Source organism: Petromyzon marinus (genome assembly GCF_048934315.1).
Source record: "Petromyzon marinus isolate PM22_M1 ecotype Great Lakes invasive population chromosome 77 unlocalized genomic scaffold, UKy_Petmar_22M1.pri1.0 chr77_unloc.3, whole genome shotgun sequence".
Classification (NCBI taxonomy): Eukaryota; Metazoa; Chordata; class Hyperoartia; order Petromyzontiformes; family Petromyzontidae; genus Petromyzon; species Petromyzon marinus.
The window spans coordinates 638,092-654,165 of record NW_027422623.1 but is presented as its reverse complement, the minus strand read 5'-3'; the positions used below and the strand labels follow the sequence as shown (position 1 = coordinate 654,165).

Genomic DNA, 16,074 nt, shown 5'->3' with positions numbered 1-16,074 from the left:
CTGGGTTGTTCTTCGTGCTTTTGGAGTACCTGACCCTCTGCTCACGATCATTAAGGACCTTCATGATGGTGAGCTGGCCCGGGTAAAACTACGTGGCCGGGAGTCAGAGCCATTCCCTGTTAACCTTGGGGTGCAACAGGGATGTCCTCTGGCTCCCACATTATTTAACATCTATTTTGACCACGTAGTTCGTGAAGCCTTCAATAGCTGTACCGGGGGAATCTCCATATGGTACAGATATAATGGGAGGCTAATCGATGCCCGGGTGCGGTCAAGGGATGGCTCCCTATTGCTCAACCACGTTATGTATGCTGATGACTTGGTAATAGCTGCTCAGTCAGAGGAGGAGTTGGAGATGCTGCTGCTGAGACTGGAGCGTGCCACTAAGAGGTGGGGCCTTACCATCAGCCCCACCAAAACTAAGCACCTGCCTGGGTATTTTGTACCATCGGACACTCCACCCCCACAACTCCCAATCGGTGATGGGGCAGTTGTGGAGAGAGTGGAGAGTTTCCCATACCTGGGCAGTGTGCTTATGACTGGCTCCAGTTTAACAGCAGAGGTCTCACTCCGAATCAGTCGAGCGGCAATATCTTTTCATCGGTTGCGTAACGCTGTGTGGAAGCTACCTGGTCTGTCGCTCCGCACTAAGCTTCAGGTCTTCTCGGCCACGGTCATTCCCTCCCTTCTCTACGCTTGCGAAACGTGGACCCCCCTAATGGAGCATATTCGCCGGTTATAAACATTTAGGCTGGCCTGCCTACGATCCATCCTGGGTTTAACCAGACTGGATTGTGTGAGGAGCTCACAAATCCTTGAAAGATCTGGGCAAGGTGCCATCGGTGAGCTCCTCCGGCGGGGAAGGCTGCGATGGCTGGGTCATGTAGCCCGCATGCCCAGCCACCGCATGCCGAAACAGCTTTTGTTCGGCCGGATTAAGGGGGCTAAGCGGGCGCGGCACGGGCTAGAGAAGAGATGGAGTGACGTGGTACAGGAGGACGTGGAGCTGAGTGGACTTGCCGATGACTGGTACCAGCGGTGTCAAGATCGGCCTCTGTGGAGGAGGCTCGTGAAGGACGCTACTGGGCAGTTGGAGGCAGTCGCCCTCCAACAACAACGGAGGGCGGAGGAGCGACGCTCAGAACAACGAGCGGAGCGCCGGGTGGCTAAAGCACAGCAGGTTGGCACAGTAGGGGGCACAGGTGGTGCATCAGCCAGTCATCTCAGTCAGCGACCCGTGGCACCTGGGTCTGCCCAGTGACCTCCTGCCAGCGGGCGTTCGACACTTCACGTGGCCTCAGGGTGCACATAGCCTGGCACAAGCGTCGTGGTGACGTCACCGCCACTTAGTGGTGAATGGCGGTTGTTGTTGTGTGTGTTTGAGTGTGTGTGTGTGCGTGTGTTTGAGTGTGTGTTTGAGTGTGTGTGTGTGTTTGAGTGTGTGCGTGTGTGCGTGTGTGTGTGTGCGTGTGTCCGGCAAAACAACCCCCTACCTCCTCGCGGTGCCGGACGGGCAACTCTGTCGTGGACAGCGCTGTGGGGGGAGATCCAATTTTGATTGGCTCCTCCCCTCATGGCATATGTGTCCACCACAGGGGCTAAACGGGGGCTCTGGACGGGTGCGAGGGGCTGGTAACCCCTCCACCTTCAATTAATTACCACGAAACTACGAATGAAATATGTAACAACTAAGCTTGTGCCGGAGGCCCCGGGGGGCCAGGCGTCTATGACGTCTCCTGGCCAAACCCCAATTGGCGGAGCCAGGAGATTGAATACCTACCCTCGGGGCTACTCCAGAAACAACGAAAAGCCACTACGGTTGGCCACGTGGAATGTTCGAACGCTCACTGCAGAGGAGAGGCTGCCACTCCTCTGTCGGGAGCTGGACCGGTACCGCCTGGATCTATGCGGCATTCAGGAGGTCCGGTGGACCGGCTCTGGCTCCTGCCACCATGAGGGGTGGACAGTCCTCTACTCGGGGCAGCAGACTGCCAAACAACAGGGTGTGGGTCTTCTTTTGAACAAAAGAATGAAGGGGGCGTGGGAGCGTGGCGGTGAGGTGTGGGAAGCTGTAAGCCCCAGGCTACTTTGGGCTCGCCTTCCCATCAACCGGAGGCGAGGAATGGTGGTCGTGGTTACTTATGCCCCCACCGAAGATGAACATCCGTGGAGGGATGCAGGCAAAGCCGATGAGTCAGATGCCTTCTATGACCTCCTGTCACAGGTGCTGGCTAAAGTGGCCCCTCGGGATAGAGTCATCATGTTGGGTGACTTCAATGCCCGAGTTGGTCATGATACTGGCACCTGGTCTGGAGTGATTGGAGGGCATGGGCCAGATCAGCTCAATAACAACGGTAGGAGGCTGCTAGATTTTTGTGCAGCCCATGGGCTTGTAATTACCAACACGCTGTTCCGGCATCGGCGCATCCACACAACATCATGGATGCATGCCGGGTCCAAGCAAGAACATCTGCTGGACTACATAGTGACGGACCAGCGAATGCGAGCCCATGTCCTTGACACCAGGACCTACCGTGGAGCTGATCTGCCCTCTGACCATCGACTAGTCATCTGTAAGATGCGCCTGCCATTCTTCCACTCCGGTGGTGGGTGTACACCCAGGACCCCATTCCAACCTAAAGTGGCCTGGTCTCAGTTATCTGATGAAAGTTGCAAGCGAGAATTTCATCATCGCTTGCGGCTGGGATTGGCATCGTCCCCGACTCCTCCTGATGTCGAGGGTAAATGGGCGAGGTTTAGGACTGTGACTCATGCAGCTGCAATGGCTGCTTTGGGTACGCGGTCCAGACCTCCCCAGACACCCTGGATGACAGAGGAGTTGTTCACGATGGTTGAGAAAAAGCGACAGGCCCACTGTCATCGGCTACAGAATCCCACGTCAGAGAATGAGGAGGCTTACCGCAGCCTTCGCTCGGAGGTTCGGAGAGCCGTGAGGCGCTGCAAGGATGGGTGGTGGTCGCGGGTTGCTGAGGAGATGGAGTCTGCCTCAGTGACCCGTGATCACAAATCTCTATTTAACTCCATCAAAAAAGTAACCTGCAGCGCCACACCTATTACCATCATTAGGGGAAAAAACGGTGATCCAATTTCTGACCCCCAGGAACAGGTTCGCAGATTTGCTGAGCATTTCTGTGAGGTCCTGGGGGAGGGAAAATCCCTCAGCCAGGAAAACATCGCGGCACAAAGTGAGGATGACCCTGCTGAGGCTGCGGTGCCTCAAATATTGGATGAAGTCACCCCCTGTGAGTGGCTGGCTGAGGTGCCATCTGCTGAGGAAGTATTGAAGGCGATCCGGAGTCTGAGACCAGGAAAGGCAGCGGGCAGAGATGATCTCCCAAGCGAAATGCTGAGGGAGGGTGGCGTTTGTGCACAGACTGCCCTATATGACATCATAACAACAGTCTGGACCACTGGACGGGTTCCGCAGGATTGGAAGGATGCCCTGGTGGTCCCCCTTTTTAAGAAGGGGGACCGCACAGACTGTAACAACTACAGGGGCATCTCACTCCTCAGTGTGCCGGGAAAGGTCCTGGCAAGGATTATTCAGCATCGCCTTGCCAGGCACGCTGAGGAGAGGCTTGCGGAGCCCCAATGCGGTTTCAGGAAAGGGCGGTCCTGCACAGATGCCATATTTTCTGTCCGTCTGCTACAGCAGAGGTGTAGGGAATTCCAACAAGACCTACATCTCTGCTTTATTGACCTGGTCAAGGCCTATGATACCATCAGTAGGCCTGGGCTCTGGGTCGTTCTTCGTGCTTTTGGAGTACCTGACCCTCTGCTCACGATCATTAAGGACCTTCATGATGGTGAGCGGGCCCGGGTAAAACTACGTGGCCGGGAGTCAGAGCCATTCCCTGTACACCTTGGGGTGCGACAGGGATGTCCTTTGGCTCCCACATTATTTAACATCTATTTTGACCACGTAGTTCGTGAAGCCTTCAATAGCTGTACCGGGGGAATCTCCATATGGTACAGATATAATGGGAGGCTAATCGATGCCCGGGTGCGGTCAAGGGATGGCTCCCTATTGCTCAACCACGTTATGTATGCTGATGACTTGGTAATAGCTGCTCAGTCAGAGGAGGAGTTGGAGACGCTGCTGCTGAGACTGGAGCATGCCACTAAGAGGTGGGGCCTTACCATCAGCCCCACCAAAACTAAGCACCTGCCTGGGTATTTTGTACCATCGGACACTCCACCACCACAACTCCCAATCGGTGATGGGGCAGTTGTGGAGAGAGTGGAGAGTTTCCCATACCTGGGCAGTGTGCTTATGACTGGCTCCAGTTTAACAGCAGAGGTCTCACTCCGAATCAGTCGAGCGGCAATATCTTTTCATCGGTTGCGTAACGCTGTGTGGAAGCTACCTGGTCTGTCGCTCCGCACTAAGCTTCAGGTCTTCTCGGCCACGGTCATTCCCTCCCTTCTCTATGCTTGCGAAACGTGGACCCCCCGAATGGAACATCTTCGCCGGTTAGAAACATTTAGGCTGGCCTGCCTACGATCCATCCTGGGTTTAACCAGACTGGATTGTGTGAGGAGCTCACAAATCCTTGAAAGATCTGGGCAGGGTCCCATCGGTGAGCTCCTCCGGCAGGCAAGGCTGCGATGGCTGGGTCATGTAGCCCGCATGCCCAGCCACCGCATGCCGAAACAGCTTTTGTTTGGCCGGATTGAGGGGGCTAAGCGGGCGCGGCACGGGCTAGAGAAGAGATGGAGTGATGTGGTACAGGAGGACGTGGAGCTGAGTGGACTTGCCGATGACTGGTACCAGCGGTGTCAAGATCGGCCTCTGTGGAGGAGGCTCGTGAAGGATGCTACTGGGCAGTTGGAGGCAGTCGCCCTCCAACAACAACGGAGGGCGGAGGAGCGACGCTCACAACAGCGAGCGGAGCGCCGGGTGGCTAAAGCACAGCAGGTTGGCACAGTAGGGGGCACAGGTGGTGCATCAGCCAGTCATCTCAGTCAGTCGACCCGTGGCACCTGGGTCTGCCCCGTGACCTCCTGCCAGCGGGCGTTCGACACTTCACGTGGCCTCAGGGTGCACATAGCCTGGCACAAGCGTCGTGGTGACGTCACCGCCACTTAGTGGCGAATGGCGGTTGTTGTTGTTGTTGTTGTGCGTGTGTTTGAGTGTGTGCATGTGTGCGTGTGTGTGTGTGCGTGTCTTTGAGTGTGTGTGTGTGTGCGTGTCTTTGAGTGTGTGTGTGTGTGTGCGTGTGTTTGAGTGTGTGTGTGTGTGTGCGTGTGTTTGAGTGTGTGTGTGCGTGCGTGTGTGTGTGTGTGTGCGTGTGTTTGAGTGTGTGTGTGTGTGTTTGAGTGTGTGCGTGTGTTTGAGTGTGTGTGTGTGTGTGCGTGTGTTTGAGTGTGTGTGTGTGTGTGCGTGTGTTTGAGTGTGTGTGTGTGTGTGCGTGTGTTTGAGTGTGTGTGTGTTTGAGTGTGTGTGTGTGTGTGCGTGTGTTTGTGTGTGTGTGTGTGTGCGCGTCTGTGTGTGTGTGTGCGTGTGTTTGAGTGTGTGTGTGTGTGTGCGTGTGTTTGAGTGTGTGTGTACGTGTGTTTGTGTGTGTGTGTGTGCGTGTGTTTGAGTGTGTGTGTACGTGTGTTTGTGTGTGTGTGTGTGCGTGTGTTTGAGTGTGTGTGTTTGAGTGTGTGTGTGTGTGCGTGTGTTTGAGTGTGTGTGTGCGTGTGCGTGTGTTTGAGTGTGTGTGTGTGTGCGTCTGTGTGTGTGTGTGCGTGTGTTTGAGTGTGTGTGTGTGTGCGTGTGTTTGAGTGTGTGTGTGCGTGTGTGTGTGTGTGTGTGCGTGTGTGTGTGCGTGTGTTTGAGTGTGTGTGTGTGTGCGTGTGTTTGAGTGTGTGTGTGTGTGCGCGTCTGTGTGTGTGCGTGCGTGTGTGTGTGCGTGTGTTTGAGTGTGTGTGTGTGCGTGTGTTTGAGTGTGTGTGTGTGTGTGTGTTTGAGTGTGTGTGCGTGTGTGTGTGTTTGAGTGTGTGTGTGTGTGTGTTTGAGTGTGTGTGTGTGTGTCACTGTGTGTGTGTGTGTTTGAGTGTGTGTGTGTGTGTGTTTGAGTGTGTGTGTGTGCGTGTGTGTGTGTGTTTGAGTGTGTGTGTGTGCGTGTGTGTTTGAGTGTGTGTGTGTGTGCGTGTGTGTGTGTGTGTGCGTGTGTTTGAGTGTGTGTGTGTGTGTGTGCGTGTGTGCGTGTGTGTGTGCGTGTGTTTGAGTGTGTGTGTGCGTGTGTTTGAGTGTGTATGTGTGTGTGCGCGTCTGTGTGTGTGTGTGCGTGTGTTTGAGTGTGTTTGAGTGTGTGTGTGTGCGCGTCTGTGTGTGTGTGTGTGTGCGTGTGTTTGAGTGTGTGTGTGTGTATGAGTGTGTGTGTGTGTGTGTTTGAGTGTGTGTGTGTGTGTTTGAGTGTGTGTGTGTGTGTGTGTTTGAGTGTGTGTGTTTGAGTGTGTGTGTGTGTTTGAGTGTGTGTGTGCGTGTGTTTGAGTGTGAGTGTGTGTGTGCGTGTGTGTGTGTGTGCTGCAGGGTGAGATGGTGAACAACATTGAGCACAATGTGGAGAACTCTGTGGACTACGTGGGCCAGGCCAAGGAGCAGACTAAGAAGGCCGTCAAGATGCAGACCAAGACACGTAAGGTGAGACGGCCACCTGACTACTAGCACACTCACTCACTAGTACACTCACTCACTAGTACACTCACTAGTACACTCACTCACTAGTACACTCACTCACTAGTACACTCACTAGTACACTCACTAGTACACTCACTAGCACACTCACTAGTACACTCACTCACTAGTACACTCACTAGTACACTCACTCACTAGTACACTCACTCACTAGTACACTCACTCACTAGCACACTCACTAGTACACTCACTCACTAGTACACTCACTCACTAGTACACTCACTCACTAGCACACTCACTAGTACACTCACTAGTACACTCACTCACTAGTACACTCACTCACTAGTACACTCACTAGCACACTCACTCACTAGTACACTCACTCACTAGTACACTCACTCACTAGCACACTCACTCACTAGTACACTCACTAGTACACTCACTCACTAGTACACTCACTCACTAGTACACTCACTCACTAGCACACTCACTAGTACACTCACTAGTACACTCACTAGTACACTCACTCATTAACACACTCACTAGTACACCCACTAGTACACTCACTAGTGCACTCACTAGTACACTCACTTGTACACTCACTAGCACACTCACTCACTAGTACACCCACTAGTACACTCACTAGCACACTCACTAGTACACCCACTAGTACACTCACTAGTACACTCACTAGCACACTCACTCACTAGTACACTCACTAGTACACTCACTAGTACACTCACTCACTAGTACACTCACTAGTACACTCACTCACTAGTACACTCGCTAGTACACTCACTCATTAACACACCCACTAGTACACTCACTAGTACACTCACTCACTAGTACACTCACTAGTACACTCACTAGTACACTCACTTACTAGTACACTCACTCATTAACACACTCACTAGTACACTCACTCATTAACACACTCACTAGTACACTCACTCACTAGTACACTCACTAGTACACTCACTAGTACACTCACTTACTAGTACACTCACTAGTACACTCACTAGTACACTCACTAGTACACTCACTCATTAACACACTCACTAGTACACTTACTATTACACCCACTAGTACACCCACTAGTACACTCACTCATCAACACACTCACTAGTACACCCACTAGTACACTCACTCACTAGCTATCAAGGAAGATTCAATCTCCATTTGAAGCGTTGCCGTGACTGCAGGTTATCTATCCTGTTGAGTCACCACGTCGGTAGCACGGCAAAAACCTTGGATTGCGAGTAGCTTGGTACAGTATGTACCCTTTGTCTGCCGGGTGTCACGTGATCACAGCCGAGCCAATGGTTCCTCTCTCTCGCTGCGGGATTGTGGGTAATCGTCATCTCCCAAGCTCGGTCTCAGTCGTAATAGTGAACATCCGTGCGAGCGTTTGCTCTTTACTATAGTACTATAGTGTTGTGACCACGTGTATCTTGTTTACCACTGTACCATAGTGTTGTGACCACGTGTATACTGTTTACTACAGTACTATAGTGTTGTGACCACGTGTATACTGTTTACTACAGTACTATAGTGTTGTGACCACGTGTATACTGTTTACTATAGTACTATAGTGTTGTGTCCACGTGTATACTGTTTACTACAGTACTATAGTGTTGTAACCACGTGTATACTGTTTACTATAGTACTATAGTGTTGTGACCACGTGTGTACTGTTTACTATAGTACTATAGTGTTGTGACCACGTGTGTACTGTTTACTATAGTACTATAGTGTTGTGTCCACGTGTATACTGTTTACTACAGTACTATAGTGTTGTGACCACGTGTGTACTGTTTACTATAGTACTATAGTGTTGTGACCACGTGTGTACTGTTTACTATAGTACTATAGTGTTGTGTCCACGTGTATACTGTTTACTACAGTACTATAGTGTTGTGACCACGTGTGTACTGTTTACTATAGTACTATAGTGTTGTGACCACGTGTGTACTGTTTACTACAGTACTATAGTGTTGTGACCACGTGTATACTGTTTACTACAGTACTATAGTGTTGTGACCACGTGTATACTGTTTACTATAGTACTATAGTGTTGTGACCACGTGTGTACTGTTTACTATAGTACTATAGTGTTGTGACCACGTGTGTACTGTTTACTATAGTACTATAGTGTTGTGACCACGTGTATACTGTTTACTATAGTACTATAGTGTTGTGACCACGTGTATACTGTTTACTATAGTACTATAGTGTTGTGACCACGTGTATACTGTTTACTACAGTACTATAGTGTTGTGACCACGTGTATACTGTTTGCTATAGTACTATAGTGTTGTGTCCACGTGTATACTGTTTACTACAGTACTATAGTGTTGTAACCACGTGTATACTGTTTACTATAGTACTATAGTGTTGTGACCACGTGTGTACTGTTTACTATAGTACTATAGTGTTGTGACCACGTGTGTACTGTTTACTATAGTACTATAGTGTTGTGACCACGTGTATACTGTTTACTATAGTACTATAGTGTTGTGACCACGTGTATACTGTTTACTATAGTACTATAGTGTTGTGACCACGTGTATACTGTTTACTACAGTACTATAGTGTTGTGATCACGTGTATACTGTTTACTATAGTACTATAGTGTTGTGATCACGTGTATACTGTTTACTACAGTACTATAGTGTTGTGACCACGTGTATACTGTTTACTATAGTACTATAGTGTTGTGTCCACGTGTATACTGTTTACTACAGTACTATAGTGTTGTAACCACGTGTATACTGTTTACTATAGTACTATAGTGTTGTGACCACGTGTGTACTGTTTACTATAGTACTATAGTGTTGTGACCACGTGTGTACTGTTTACTATAGTACTATAGTGTTGTGACCACGTGTATACTGTTTACTATAGTACTATAGTGTTGTGACCACGTGTATACTGTTTACTATAGTACTATAGTGTTGTGACCACGTGTATACTGTTTACTACAGTACTATAGTGTTGTGATCACGTGTATACTGTTTACTATAGTACTATAGTGTTGTGACCACGTGTATACTGTTTACTATAGTACTATAGTGTTGTGACCACGTGTATACTGTTTACTATAGTACTATAGTGTTGTGACCACGTGTATACTGTTTACTATAGTACTATAGTGTTGTGACCACGTGTATACTGTTTACTATAGTACTATAGTGTTGTGACCACGTGTATACTGTTTACTATAGTACTATAGTGTTGTGATCACGTGTATACTGTTTACTATAGTACTATAGTGTTGTGACCACGTGTATACTGTTTACTATAGTACTATAGTGTTGTGACCACGTGTATACTGTTTACTATAGTACTATAGTGTTGTGACCAGGTGTATACTGTTTACCACAGTACTATAGTGTTGTGACCACGTGTATACTGTTTACTATAGTACTATAGTGTTGTGACCACGTGTTTACTGTTTACTACAGTACTATAGTGTTGTGACCACGTGTATACTGTTTACTACAGTACTATAGTGTTGTAACCACGTGTGTACTGTTTACTATAGTACTATAGTGTTGTGAACACGTGTATACTGTTTACTACAGTACTATAGTGTTGTGACCACGTGTATACTGTTTACTATAGTACTATAGTGTTGTGACCACGTGTATACTGTTTACTACAGTACTATAGTGTTGTGACCACGTGTATACTGTTTACTACAGTACTATAGTGTTGTGACCACGTGTATACTGTTTACTATAGTACTATAGTGTTGTGACCACGTGTATACTGTTTACTATAGTACTATAGTGTTGTGACCACGTGTATACTGTTTACTATAGTACTATAGTGTTGTGACCACGTGTTTACTGTTTACTATAGTACTATAGTGTTGTGACCACGTGTATACTGTTTACTATAGTACTATATTGTTGTGACCACTATTTACTACAGTACTATAGTGTTGTGACCACGTGTATACTGTTTACTATAGTACTATAGTGTTGTGACCACGTGTATACTGTTTACTACAATACTATAGTGTTGTGACCACGTGTATACTGTTTACTATAGTACTATAGTGTTGTGACCACGTGTATACTGTTTACTACAGTACTATAGTGTTGTGACCACGTGTATACTGTTTACTATAGTACTATAGTGTTGTGACCACGTGTATACTGTTTACTATAGTACTATAGTGTTGTGACCAGGTGTATACTGTTTACCACAGTACTATAGTGTTGTGACCACGTGTATACTGTTTACTATAGTACTATAGTGTTGTGACCACGTGTTTACTGTTTACTACAGTACTATAGTGTTGTGACCACGTGTATACTGTTTACTACAGTACTATAGTGTTGTAACCACGTGTGTACTGTTTACTATAGTACTATAGTGTTGTGAACACGTGTATACTGTTTACTACAGTACTATAGTGTTGTGACCACGTGTATACTGTTTACTATAGTACTATAGTGTTGTGACCACGTGTATACTGTTTACTACAGTACTATAGTGTTGTGACCACGTGTATACTGTTTACTACAGTACTATAGTGTTGTGACCACGTGTATACTGTTTACTATAGTACTATAGTGTTGTGACCACGTGTATACTGTTTACTATAGTACTATAGTGTTGTGACCACGTGTATACTGTTTACTATAGTACTATAGTGTTGTGACCACGTGTTTACTGTTTACTATAGTACTATAGTGTTGTGACCACGTGTATACTGTTTACTATAGTACTATATTGTTGTGACCACTATTTACTACAGTACTATAGTGTTGTGACCACGTGTATACTGTTTACTATAGTACTATAGTGTTGTGACCACGTGTATACTGTTTACTACAATACTATAGTGTTGTGACCACGTGTATACTGTTTACTATAGTACTATAGTGTTGTGACCACGTGTATACTGTTTACTACAGTACTATAGTGTTGTGACCACGTGTGTACTGTTTACTATAGTACTATAGTGTTGTGACCACGTGTATACTGTTTACTACAGTACTATAGTGTTGTGACCACGTGTATACTGTTTACTATAGTACTATAGTGTTGTGACCACGTGTATACTGTTTACTATAGTACTATAGTGTTGTGACCACGTGTATACTGTTTACTACAGTACTATAGTGTTGTGACCACGTGTATACTGTTTACTATAGTACTATAGTGTTGTGACCACGTGTATACTGTTTACTACAGTACTATAGTGTTGTGACCACGTGTATACTGTTTACTATAGTACCATAGTGTTGTGACCACGTGTATACTGTTTACTATAGTACTATAGTGTTGTGACCACGTGTATACTGTTTACTATAGTACTATAGTGTTGTGACCACGTGTATACTGTTTACTACAGTACTATAGTGTTGTGACCACGTGTATACTGTTTACTACAGTACTATAGTGTTGTGACCACGTGTATACTGTTTTCTACAGTACTATAGTGTTGTGACCACGTATACTGTTTACTATAGTACTATAGTGTTGTGACCACGTGTATACTGTTTACTATAGTACTATAGTGTTGTGACCACGTATACTGTTTACTATAGTACTATAGTGTTGTGACCACGTGTATACTGTTTACTATAGTACTATAGTGTTGTGACCACGTGTGTACTGTTTACTATAGTACTATAGTGTTGGGACCACGTGTATACTGTTTACTATAGTACTATAGTGTTGTGACCACGTGTATACTGTTTACTACAGTACTATAGTGTTGTGACCACGTATATACTGTTTACTATAGTACTATAGTGTTGTGACCACGTATATACTGTTTACTACAGTACTATAGTGTTGTGACTACGTGTATACTGTTTACTATAGTACTATAGTGTTGTGACCACGTGTATACTATTTACTATAGCACTATAGTGTTGTGACTACGTGTATACTGTTTACTACAGTACTATAGTGTTGTGACTACGTGTATACTGTTTACTACAGTACTATAGTGTTGTAACCACGTGTATACTGTTTACTATAGTACTATAGTGTTGTGACCACGTGTATACTGTTTACTACAGTACTATAGTGTTGTAACCACGTGTATACTGTTTACTACAGTACTATAGTGTTGTGACCACGTGTATACTGTTTACTACAGTACTATAGTGTTGTGACCAGGTGTGTACTGTTTACTATAGTACTATAGTGTTGTGACCACGTGTATACTGTTTACTATAGTACTATAGTGTTGTGACCACGTGTATACTGTTTACTACAGTACTATAGTGTTGTGACCACGTGTATACTGTTTACTATAGTACTATAGTGTTGTGACCACGTGTATACTGTTTACTATAGTACTATAGTGTTGTGACCACGTGTATACTGTTTACTACAGTACTATAGTGTTGTGACCACGTATACTGTTTACTATAGTACTATAGTGTTGTGAGCACGTGTATACTGTTTACTATAGTACTATAGTGTTGTGACCACGTGTGTACTGTTTACTATAGTACTATAGTGTTGTGACCATGTGTATACTGTTTACTATAGTACTATAGTGTTGTGACCACGTGTATACTGTTTACTATAGTACTATAGTGTTGTGACCAGGTGTATACTGTTTACTACAGTACTATAGTGTTGTGATCACGTGTATACTGTTTACTATAGTACTATAGTGTTGTGACCACGTGTATACTGTTTACTATAGTACTATAGTGTTGTGACCACGTGTATACTGTTTACTATAGTACTATAGTGTTGTGACCACGTGTATACTGTTTACTACAGTACTATAGTGTTGTGACCACGTGTGTACTGTTTACTATAGTACTATAGTGTTGTGACCACGTGTATACTATTTACTACAGTACTATAGTGTTGTTGATATTATGAGTGCTTTGATATGCGAGTGCCTTGATATACGAGTGCTTTGATATGCGAGTGCCTTGATATACGAGTGTTTTGATATACGAGTGCTTTGATATACGAGTGCCTTGATATTACGAGTGCTTTGATATACGAGTGCTTTGATATGCGAGTGCTTTGGTACACGAGTGTTTTGATATTACGAGTGCTTTGATATTACGAGTGTTTTGATATTACGAGTGTTTTGATATGCGAGTGTTTTGATATGCGAATGCTTTGATATACGAGTGTTTTGATATACGAGTGCTTTGATGTTACGAGTGTTTTGATATACGAGTGTTTTGATGTACGAGTGCTTTGATATGCGAGTGCCTTGATATACGAGTGTTTTGATATACGAGTCCTTTGATATACGAGTGTTTTGATATACGAGTGCTTTGATATACGAGTGTTTTGATATACGAGTGTTTTGATTTACGAGTGCTTTGATTTACGAGTGTTTTGATTTACGAGTGCTTTGATATACGAGTCCTTTGATATATGAGTGCTTTGGTACACGAGTGTTTTGATATTACGAGTGCTTTGATATTACGAGTGTTTTGATATTACGAGTGTTTTGATATGCGAGTGTTTTGATATGCGAATGCTTTGATATACGAGTGTTTTGATATACGAGTGTTTTGATATACGAGTGATTTGATATTACGAGTGCTTTGATGTTACGAGTGTTTTGATATACGAATGCTTTGATATACGAGTGTTTTGATATACGATTGCCTTGATATACGAGTGCTTTGATATACGAGTGCTTTGATATACGAGTGCTTTGATGTTACGAGTGTTTTGATATACGAGTGCTTTGATATTACGAGTGCTTTGATATACGAGTGTTTTGATATACGAGTGTTTTGATATGCGAATGCTTTGATATACGAGTGTTTTGATATACGATTGCCTTGATATACGAGTGCTTTGATATACGAGTGCTTTGATATACGAGTGCTTTGATGTTACGAGTGTTTTGATATACGAGTGCTTTGATATTACGAGTGCTTTGATATACGAGTGCTTTGATATACGAGTGTTTTGATATACGAGTGCTTTGATATTACAAGTGCTTTGATATACGAGTGCTTTGATATGCGAGTGCTTTGATATGCGAGTGCTTTGATATGCGAGTGCTTTGATATACGAGTGTTTTGATATTACGAGTGTTTTGATATACGAGTGCTTTGATATGCGAGTGTTTTGATATACGAGTGCTTTGATATACGAGTCCTTTGATGTACGAGTGCTTTGATATTACGAGTGTTTTGATATTACGAGTGTTTTGATATACGAGTGTTTTGATATTACGAGTGTTTTGATATACGAGTGCTTTGATATACGAATGTTTTGATATTACGAGTGTTTTGATATACGAGTGTTTTGACATACGAGTGTTTTGATATTACGAGTGTTTTGATATACGAGTGTTTTGATAATACGAGTGCTTTGATATGCGAGTGTTTTGATATTACGAGTGCTTTGATATACGAGTGCTTTGATATTACGAGTGTTTTGATATACGAGTGCTTTGATATTACGAGTGCTTTGATATGCGAGTGTTTTGATATGCGAGTGCTTTGATATGCGAGTGTTTTGATATACGAGTGCTTTGATATACGAGTCCTTTGATGTACGAGTGCTTTGATATACGAATGTTTTGATATTACGAGTGTTTTGATATACGAGTGTTTTGACATACGAGTGTTTTGATATTACGAGTGTTTTGATATACGAGTGTTTTGATAATACGAGTGCTTTGATATGCGAGTGTTTTGATATTACGAGTGTTTTGATATACGAGTGCTTTGATATTACGAGTGTTTTGATATACGAGTGCTTTGATATTACGAGTGCTTTGATATGCGAGTGTTTTGATATGCGAGTGCTTTGATATGCGAGTGCTTTGATATACGAGTGCTTTGATAATACGAGTGCTTTGATATGCGAGTGCTTTGATAATACGAGTGCTTTGATATACGAGTGCATTGATATACGAGTGCCTTGATATACGAGTGCTTTGATATTACGAGTGTTTTGATATGCGAGTTTTTTTATATTACGAGTGCTTTGATATGCGAGTGTTTTGATATGCGAGTGCTTTGATATGCGAGTGCTTTGATATGCGAGTGCTTTGATATACGAGTGCTTTGATATACGAGTGCTTTGATGTACGAGTGTTTTGATATACGAGTGTTTTGATATGCGAGTGCTTTGGATTACAAGTGCTTTGATATACGAGTGCTTTGATATTACGAGTGCTTTGATATTACGAGTGATTTGATATACGAGTGTTTTGATGTACGAGTGCTTTGATATACGAGTGCCTTGATATACGAGTCCTTTGATATACGAGTGTTTTGATATACGAGTGCTTTGATATACGAGTGCTTTGATATACGAGTGTTTTGATATACGAGTGCTTTGATTTACGAGTGTTTTGATTTACGAGTGCTTTGATATACGAGTCCTTTGATATATGAGTGCTTTGGTACACGAGTGTTTTGATATTACGAGTGCTTTGATATGCGAGTGTTTTGATA

At 44.5% G+C, this 16,074-nt stretch overlaps 1 protein-coding gene across 1 annotated transcript in view; it reads left to right on the top strand.

Moving 5' to 3' along the window:
• Positions 1-16,074, top strand: part of LOC142908238 (syntaxin-1B-like) — a 39,138-nt gene that overhangs the window by 14,765 nt on the left and 8,299 nt on the right. Inside the window, exon 7 of the mRNA XM_076058615.1 lies at positions 6,542-6,652. Within this exon, the coding sequence (XP_075914730.1) occupies positions 6,542-6,652 (111 nt within the window). The remainder of the gene's footprint in view (positions 1-6,541; positions 6,653-16,074) is intronic.